The 10,224-nt window shown below is 33.7% G+C and overlaps 1 protein-coding gene across 1 annotated transcript; it reads left to right on the top strand.

Annotated features, from left to right (window-relative positions):
- The first annotated feature begins 450 nt into the window (after positions 1-450).
- Positions 451-2,479, top strand: LOC133172006 (E3 SUMO-protein ligase ZBED1-like). Its single transcript, XM_061306805.1, has 3 exons — positions 451-1,041; positions 1,173-1,308; positions 1,485-2,479. Exons 1-3 carry the CDS (start codon positions 673-675, stop codon positions 2,477-2,479), a joined length of 1,500 nt encoding a protein of 499 aa, XP_061162789.1. The 5' UTR covers positions 451-672.
- The last annotated feature ends 7,745 nt before the right edge of the window (positions 2,480-10,224 follow it).

Here is a 10,224-nt window from a genome sequence, read left to right as displayed (position 1 = left end):
TTTTTTGGTTACCAAAAATATGGAGCAAAGACCCACTATACCTTAAAAATATACTTTTATGACATAACATTCGCATCTTTTCGAGAAATACTTGAAGTCCATTAAGTCAAGGGTCATATCACAAACATGATTTAAATGCCACTATTCATCAGGACTTGTGTAGTCTAGTGGTAAGCGTGCTAGTCTTGAAAGAAAATGATACTCAGGATTTTTATTGCTAGGGTTCGAACCCCAATAATACCACATTATTTTTTAATAAAAGAAGAAATTTTTGCTGAGAAAATTTTCCTCGGAAAAGTTTTGTTTAATTTATCATAATTTCATTAATTTCAATAATGAGAACTTTACTCTAAATACTAAATTCACAAACTGAACATGATTTTTATATATCTGAAGCTATAGGCTTTCTGCGCGCTATGTTCGCCCATCTCCTTTCCGGAAATAAATCATTTAATCGACCAAACTTTAAAATTACAATTACCGGAAGTTTAAATGGCGACTTCTGAAGACATCGATTAAATAAAATTCACCCGAGGTAAATCTGAGGTATGGAAATACTTCCTCGTAAAAAAAGACAAGAAAACAGGAAAAGTTATTGAAAACATAGCCGTATGTTCGAAATGTAAAATTGAAGTGAAATGCCCCGGTGGAACTACCAACCTCAACAGTCACATGAGGAGACATCATCCGAATTTGCTTGCTGAAGATCCTAATCCTACGAAAAATACTTCAGAAAAATTAGAGGTTAAAAAGCCCTTGGTAAACACACCTGTATCTAGAAACTTGGTTTCTTTGCTTGGTAAAAAGTATGCTTCAAACACGGAACGTGCAAAGAAAATCACGGATAAAATTGCTAGATTTATTGTCAAAGATCTTCGACCATTCAGTATGGTTGATTCCCCTGAATTCAGAGATATGATAGCTTGTTTGGATAATCGTTACCAGGTTCCCTCCAGAAAGACATTTAGTGAAATTGTCATTCCAAAAATGTATTCAGATGTGAAAGTTAAAGTTCAAAGTAGTCTTCGTGAAGCAGAGCAAGTAAGTATTTACTGCGTAATTTGTAGTGAAGAAAAATATTTTCAGATTTATAGACCAGTATGTTTAAAAGCTTTAGAAAAATCTAACATAAATATTTTAAGTGAAGTAATTAATATTTCACTCCTTATTAGGTAGCATTGACCACTGATGGCTGGAGTTCACGAGCAACAGAGTCCTACATTACGATTACTTCCACCCATATTGACAAAGATTGGAATATTTGTAATTTTGTTTTGCAAACCAGGATGATGCCAGAATCCCATACAGGTAACATCATTGTAAATGTTAAAATTTTGATTTGATTATATTTATTTATTTGCTTAATCAATTACTTATTTTAAGAAAATTGCTATAAATTTTAAATATTAATTAGTATACATGTATATTATAATTGGTTTTATTATTTGAAAAAATGATTTTAAAAATATTTGTCCTGATTGTAGGAGAAAATGTTGCAGAGGTTCTGAGAAATGCTGTGAGGGAATGGAATCTGCCCATTTTTTATGGATTTCCACCAGTAGTGTCTGATAATGCTGCTAACATGATGAAAGCCGGTGAACTCCTTGGAAACATTCATGTTAATTGTTATGCTCATACATTAAATTTAGCTTGTCAAAAATGCCTTGCGGTTAAAAGACTGGAAAATATTCTTGCCAAAATCAGAAAAATTGTTGCCTTTTTTCATAGAAGCAACATTGCAGCAGCTTTGCTGAAGAATACAGCTGAATCTTTGTCACTACCTCAACACAAATTAATAATGGATGTCCGCACAAGATGGAACAGTGCCTATGATATGATCTCACGATTTCTTGAAATGCAGGTAGCAATATTTGCTACCTTGAAATCAAAGGAGTTAGGAAAAGAAAGGGAATCTGAATTGAAGTCTTTCCATGATGATGACTTTTCTGTGGCAGAGGAGGTGATCCAGCTGTTAAAGCCATTTAAGGACATAACAACACTCCTGTGTTCAGAAAAATCCCCCACTTTGTCCATTATCTTGCCACTCCACAATAAACTTCTGGACAAGCTTTGTGAACAAATTGATGATACTCCCACTGTCCGCAGTATGAAGAATATTATGTTTAAAGACTTAAAGGAAAGATATGCTCGCATTGAACACACTCTACGCATTGTTTCTGCACTGGATCCGCGATTCAAGATGCTTCCATTTTTATCAGAAAATGAGAGATCAGCGGTGTTCTCTGATATTGTTTTAGAAGTCTGTAGAGTACAGAATATTATCAAAGTGAAAAGAGAGAAAGAAAACAAAGATGCTGAATTAGATGATGTTGAAGTCCTGAATGAGCCACCTCTGCCCTCACTTTCTTCACTTTCAGATTCTCCGGCTGTTAGTCCTGTCAAAAAGAGAGTCAAAGCAGAAGATTCTTCCTCTACTAGTTGTGGTGATTGTATGGAATCTGTACTCCACAGTTTTTAGGTGATGTGTACATTACCGATATTGAGCCTCCAAAATCACCAAATGTGATTGCTGAGCAGCAGGTGAATGAATACAGAAGTGCACGAGCAATACCTCTTCAGGAAAATCCTCTTTCTTGGTGGAAAGAAAATGAATTTAAATTCCCACTTGTTGCTAAACTTGCTAGAGCTTACTTATGTATACCTGCAACAAGTGTCCCGTCCGAAAGAGTTTTTTCTACTGCTGGAGATATATTAAGCGCACAGAGGGCACGTCTAAAGCCGAAGCACGTTGACAATTTAATTTTCTTAAAAAAAAACCTGCCCTAATCTGAAAAATCAAATCTAATTGACTTTTGTGTTTTGAGTTAAATCAGCCAATCAATTTTTCTTTATTTACAAACAAAACGGGAAAGTTTGTAACCATTTGAGTTTGAACAGTTTATTATAAGTAATATTTTATTTTCTTATTTGTTTTCTGCAGTTTGATTTTAATTTTTTTCAATATAAACACATTAAATACATTATGAAATGATTGATTTTTCATTTATTTACAACAAAAATGAAAAAAATAAGGAGTAATTGCTTATAAATCAAACAAACATTGTGCTCCAAAATATCACGATATTATCATGATATTTTGAAAAAATATCGCGATACGAAATTTTTGGCGATACCCATCCCTAAAAATGACCGATTATCAATATATTTTTGCATACAATAACGTGTAAGTTTTCCAGGTTTCACAAGATGTTGACTTGATGATAACAAGTAACAAACTTTCTCATGAAAGAATAAAAAACAAATAAATCCTTTAAAAACTAATTCTGTGTCGTATTCTGCCCTATGCACAGGGCAAACAGTAATGCTGAAATTTGGGTCAAAAAAGCCTCCCCGCAGTCTTAGCAAATCAGCTTTACTTTGTATATTTTCCTTTGATAAATTAAACTTGAATAGGTGGTCCCATATGTCTTTTTTACATTGAGAAATTAATAGTATGTTACATTTAACTGTCTCATCTGATGTCCTCAGCCTGCCTTCACCACATATATTTTACTTGATATTGCTTGAAATGTACATGGGAAATCCATTTTTGTAATTATTCTGAAAACAAGCAATAAAATTACTCAAAAAATTTGATTCATTTTGGAAGTAACATTTGTAAAGAAGTTAAAATGATGATCAAGAAGTTTACATTTAATATGCCGGGTTTATAAATGCAAGACAATATGATATTGATCTCATGCAATATTAGGGGATGATATAGGGCGTTATATAAGCCCTTTATCATATTCATTTTCAGTAATCAGTGATTTAATCCATTTTAAAAAATCATTAAAATATATATTAAATGGTGTACATGTATATGTAATAAATCTATTAAATAAATACAATATTCATGCTCTGATATACATTTTGTTATGATCGATTTTTGACTGCTGATATCAGATATGTAAACATATATATAGGTGTGACATCTGCAAATCAAGACATTTTGTATGAATTTGAAATTATTACACAGATTCTAACTTCATCATAACTAACTGAGAAAACTTGATTTGCTGGAAAATATGCAAATATATACATTACCTTTTCAGGAAATTGGTGCATGTTATATCTGCTAAGCACTGATTATTCATTTCTTCCTTTAATTCTAGAGAGTTCGCATCAAGGGGGCTAATCATTAAGTAAAATAAAAGGAACTAGTGTAGAGTGTTTTTAGCTTTTACAAAAAAAGGGTGAATTGTTTAAATGTTTTTATTTACTATATTGGTTGCATAAGCAGCTGTCTAAATAACGGCATGTATAATTATTGATAACCCCGTTGTGCCTCAGAAAAAATAATGTCTGAAAGGAAGTTATAAATGCTCTTTTCTGACCTTCATTGATGACACATTTGAAAGAAAAAGGAGGAATATATGTATTTTTGAAAGATAAATATAATAATCTATGTGTTTTATCGGATTTCCTGTCGATGTACATTATTGGGGATTTGTTTTATTGGAAATAATTGTGAAAAGGTTGAAAAATACAACATCTATTGAATTATCTGTGGGCACGTTCCCTTGCCATAGTAACACGATGCACAATTCCCGTATTTTTTACTTCTTTATAATTTACTATCACTATGCACAAAAGTGTGAAAGTTTTGTACAGATTTGTGATTTTTGCACTTTCCACTTTTTTAAAGATAATTCTCAATGGTTACAGACAGCTTCTCTTAAAAAATGAAAATAATGATCCTGTTATTGCTAATATTTATATTGTAATGCAATTCACTATTAACAATTTCTTAGGATTTCTGTTTGTAAGACACTTCTATGAACAAAATTAAACTACAATACATACTGGAAGTCTATACTTGTGTTATCGATTTTAGGATATAAACGTTCTCTTACGTCCCTGTTTTAATTGTTAATGCAATAAATGTGAAAGCACAAAATTTTATTCACACTGAACAAAGAGGTGGCCGAACATTAAGCAACAAAAGGGGCCTCGACGGTCACATGAATATCGATCATGAATTTTTCACGCTTAATGAACACATTGGCCCAACCAAAAACTGGAACTTCGGACACATTTAGCAAATGTTTAGTTTTGTGAGGATTCTATAGTCACTATTATATCCATACAGCTCGTCTCCGTGAAGTTCATTAGTAAAGGAGATAAGGTTTGCTATATATTTTATCAAATGGACTTAGCCCCACCCTTGGGCCTGGCCCCTGGGTCCACTCAATATAATCATTCAAACATTTTGTCTGATAGATGTCCATGAGTAAATGAAGAAGATTTGAATATGTCTTGTTTTTCAATATATGACCAGCTAAGCCCTTCTCGGGACTGAATCATGGGCATGAATTTTACATTTTTGGTAAAGAGCTGCAAGGTTTAAATTTAAAATTAATAGTCAAACGATCTGTCAGGAAGACTAAAGAATATTTATCTATGTGCATCTAGATCCAACCCTTAACTGAAGGGCCTTAAATTGCACAGTTTTGGTAGAGTGCTATATGCAAGTGTTCATCATATCTTTGAAATAATTTTTCCGCTAAATGTTGCACTTGTAGAATGCAAGATTTCCACCGATACAATTTATTTTGGCTGTTGGACCAATTAAACCCCACCCTAAGACTTAAACCAGAGACCCTCAATTTCATAATTTCGGTAAAAAGTTAAGTACTTGACGAACAAGATGTGTTTGTGAAACACTGATGCCCCCGTATGGCAACTTATAGCAAAGATTAAACTTTCTCAAATGCAAATCAAATATGTTGTTGCCCAAAGTAAGGTCTTGTCTCGAGGAATATACCTGTGAAATATGAAAGCCGTAGCAGCAAACATTGAATAGATATGGAAAAGGTTAAAGTTTTTCAAAAGTAATTCAAACATCAAGGTCAAACGGTCAAAATTAATGGTGCCTATGGAAAGGCCCTCTCACAAGAAATATACAGGTGAAATATGAAAGCTGAAGCACCAATCGTTCAAAAGCTATGATCAAGGTTAAAGTGTTTCAAAAGTAGGTCAAACTCCAAGGTCAAGGTCAATGGATTACAAAGGAAAGACATGTCACAAGGATAAACATGTTAAATATGAGAGCCCTAGCAACAACTTTTCAAAAGTTGTGTCCAAGGTTAAAGTTTTCGAAACGTAGGTCAAAGTCCAAGGTCAAAGGGTCAAAGTTGTTGGTATCCAAAGGAAGTCTTGTCACAAGGATTATAATATGTGAAGTATGAAAGCCCTAGCACCAACGGTTCAAAAGTTATGGCCAAGACGGTTCAAAAGTTATGGCCAAGGTCAAAGTTTTCCGAAAGTAAGTCAAACTCCAAGGTCAAAGTGTCAAAGTTGTTGGTACCCAAAGGAAGGTCTTGTCACAAGGATTATATATGTGAAGTATGAAAGCCCTAGCATTAGCGATTCAAAAGTTATGGCCAAGGTTAAAGTTTTCCGAAAGTAAGTCAAACTCCAAGGTCAAAGTGTCAAAGTTGTTGGTATCCAAAGGAATGTCTTGTCACAAGGATTATATATGTGAAGTATGAAAGCCCTAGCATTAGCGATTCAAAAGTTATGGCCAAGGTTAAAGTTTTTCAAAAGGAGGTCAAACTCCAAAGTCAAGGTCAAAGGGTCCAAGTTGTTGAAATCCAAAGGATGGTCTTGTCACAAGAATTACATATGTGAAGTATGAAAGCCCTAGCAACAGCCGTTCAAAAGTTATGGCCAATGTTAACGTTTTACAAAAGTAGGTCAAACGTCAAGGTCAAAGGGTAAAAGTTGTTGGTATCCAAAGGAAGGTCTTGTCACAAGGATTACATATGCTAAGTATGAAAGCCTTAGCACTAACCGTTCAAAAGTTTTGGCCAATGTTAAAGTTTTTCAAAAGTAGGTCAAACTCCAAGGTCAAGGTCTAATATGGTGGTACCCAAAGAAGGGTCTTGCCACAAGGAATACACGTGAAGTATGAAAGCCCTAGCACCAATCGTTCAAAAGTTATGGCCAAGGTTAAAGCCATAGCTCTAACCAATCAAAAGTTATGGGCAATGTTACAGTTTTTGCGGACAAACAGACAGACAGACAGACGGACGGACAAGGCAAAAACTATATACCCCCGAATCTTCGATACGGGGGCATAATAAAAATGAATTTTGTCTATTAGGTCTCCATGGATAAAGATTTTATGAGTTAACGCATTTTCAATATATGACAAACTTAGCCCTCAAGACTGAACACATGGGCCATTTTGTTTAAAGGCACAAAGGAATGTTTGATTAGTTGATGTCCAAGATTAAAGAAGATTTGATGGTTTTGACTCCCCTTTTCCTAGACATGCTATATACATGTACCAAATAGGTTGAATTGATTGATACTTAAAAACTCGAAAGAACTTTTAGAAAATTTGAAATTACAAAATTTTACTAAAATCAATAACATCAAAACATGCGACTTTTCAACACTTTGTACAACCATTCCCCACGATAAATTGAAGTTCAGGCTTTGTGACATCATAGACAGCTTCTTTTTCAATAAAAATGGAACTCGTAAATAAACTAACCGTATCATTGGTCATTTGCAAAATTATTTTGTGAAAAAACATTCTGATTGTACACACAAGTACTCTGAAGATGCTTGAGTATCTGATTGACATTATCTATATAGTTTTTGGAGATCAGGTCTTCCAAAGATCTGTTGCAATTCCCATGGGTACCAATTGCGCCCTTTTATAAGCAAACCTATTTTTGTGTTCATGCATGTATGAAGCAGAATTCATTCAAAAACTTCTACATGAGAAGAAAACACTTGCTGTGGCCTTCAACTTGACATTTCGTTAGATCGACGACGTATTATCAATTAACAATAGTTACTTTCATTCATATGCAGGGTTGGATACCGGTACTTGGTACCAATACCGTACCGAATAGTTACTTCAAAAATGGCGGTAAAATACCGTATTATTTTATACCGGTACTAATAACGGTATTTCTTAATCTTTGAAACATTTTAATACATTCGAAATGATTTAAAAAAAAAAAACGATTCCAGACTTGCTAATATCGAATTCTCCGCGCATTGAAAGGGTAGGCTAATTAACAAAATGGATGCTTAGTACGATACTTACTTTCGACTGCCGGTATTCGAGGTAAATCAATAGGTACAATTTTTTTTTAAATTAAAATACATTCACATGAATCTTCGTTTTAATTCTATTATTAAAAACTGATAATAAGTGTAAATTAAAAAGGCAAAATGTCGCAAACTTGTGATCTATCCATTATTTAATGTTTCGTCATTTTAAGTGCGACCAAACAAAATGGGTCCTGGCAATCGGGTGAAGCAGTCAGCCGATTTGTGCAAATTAATTTGTTTGGGATTCAATTTAGTTGTTTTGTTGATCATTATTTAAAGGTGCTTGGACACAGATTTGAAGTTAATATGCAGAGTTTAACAAATTGAACACACCCGGTGAAACATAAACATTAACAATAACAGAGCTTGTGCCCTGTTTACAAAAACAGTTTACGTTTCTAGGGTGTGTTCAATTTGTTAAACTCTACACACATCACTGAGCACGGACTGACAATACTGGTGAGTTGGTTTTGCTTTCTCACATTTCTACTCTTTATTTTCTGGATTATAGTTTAATGCACAACAAAATTTCTACTTTTCTTGAGTATTAAGGATAAAGTTTACGTTGTGAAAGTGCATAGATGTGTCAATCAAACTCGCCCTGAAATTTGTTTCAATAATTTCCAGATAAAATAAGGTTTTTATATTATTTCCATGTGAAATGCTATAAAAACATGTAAGTCATGATATTATACCGAAAATTTGAGAAAATATTAACTTCAAAGCTGTGTCCAAGCACCTTTAAAGATGAAATTGAAATGAAATATTTTTAATTTGAATATTAGGAATATCTATTGTTATCTCTTAAAATTATGTTAACATAGTTTAAAAGCTCATTTTAGATTATAACATTGAAAGGTTAGTGAATGGTGAAGGCAGATTTGTTATTAAATGAACCCTCATTCTCATTCATCAATGTATAGTACCGTATCGTTAAAAATACCGTATCGTTTCAAAAATACCTGTATGGTATTGTACCGTTTCATCCTTAACGGTATCCAACCCTATAAAAAAATCATATGTCGATTCGATATAATAATTATCAAAGTGAGCTTGAAATAAGACACCACAGATTCTGTCACATCTGTTTCACATTTAGATATTTTACTAGAAAAAGACGTTATTGGTAACCTAACAACAAAGCTTTATGACTTCAACTTTTCAATTGTCAACTTCCCTTACTTATGTAGCAATATACCCTTATCATCTGCATATGGGGTTTTTGTCTCTCACAAATTTCTAAAAACAATTTCTAAAACGAGGTAAATTATTGACAAACAAGTTGATGAAACAAGGATATCAACAGTCTCGTTTGAAGTCATCTTTTCGCAAATTTTACGCTCGATATATTGACCTTGTCAGCACATACAACCTATCATTAAGTCAAACGCCGACTGATGTTTTTCCTACTCATTGTAAGGCCATTATTTATACACTGAATTGTCTACGGATTTTTCCGTTTTTTCCCTCGATCATGACAAGAAGCAAACGGCGACGGTGTGACCGGTCGGCAGGGGATGGTCACTCCTCCATGGCACCTGATCCCACTTCTAAATTTTGAGGTCCATGTTTGCTCCGTTCCAAATTTGTATCATTTCATTGGACTTTCGAGATTGAAAAATGTTCGTTATCTTCATATTTCATTGACAACGTTGTTCCAAATGAGAAGTTTAAAGTCTCTAGATATTAAAAGACGACGCAAGATGACGGAAAGCTGATAGCAATAGGCAATAATATGATAAACTCTTTGACGTTACGCGTAATGTTGATGGCGTTTGACGTTACGCTTTCTAAGCGCTACGGAAAAATTGACGCAATGCTAGTAGTGCTACTAGCTTAACTGGTACTATATCGCTATATATGTCTTTGTACTTGAAAAATGAGTAAAATAATCATAGGCTACTTGTAATTAAACGAATGAACAAAAGGGTGCTTTCGCTTTGTATCTGATAAAGTTTAATTGCTCAAAGCACTCTCAAACGGACTTTCGTGCATTATGTAGAAGCAAAACGAATTACGCGTCAAGAACGTCCACCGGACAAATATGTTGAACCTCCTCAATGTCGCGTAAAATTTTAAGAGTAAATTTATCAATCTGCTCGTTTACATTAGCACATATAATTATTTTTATAATCGATGAAAAAAAAA

This window comes from Saccostrea echinata, unplaced genomic scaffold (assembly GCF_033153115.1).
Source record: "Saccostrea echinata isolate AGI-Se365-2 ecotype Australia unplaced genomic scaffold, CSIRO_AGI_Sech_v1 ptg000054l, whole genome shotgun sequence".
In the NCBI taxonomy this organism is placed as follows: domain Eukaryota; kingdom Metazoa; phylum Mollusca; class Bivalvia; order Ostreida; family Ostreidae; genus Saccostrea; species Saccostrea echinata.
This window is presented reverse-complemented; position numbering and strand designations above follow the sequence as displayed.

Excerpts from the sequence above, each read along its gene's own strand:
- LOC133172006 (XM_061306805.1), top strand. The coding sequence starts at position 673 with ATGAGGAGACATCATCCGAATTTGCTTGCTGAAGATCCTAATCCTACG. Across the intron at positions 1,042-1,172 it reads GTCTTCGTGAAGCAGAGCAA|GTAGCATTGACCACTGATGG; the intron begins GTAAGTATTTAC and ends ACTCCTTATTAG. Across the intron at positions 1,309-1,484 it reads GATGCCAGAATCCCATACAG|GAGAAAATGTTGCAGAGGTT; the intron begins GTAACATCATTG and ends TCCTGATTGTAG.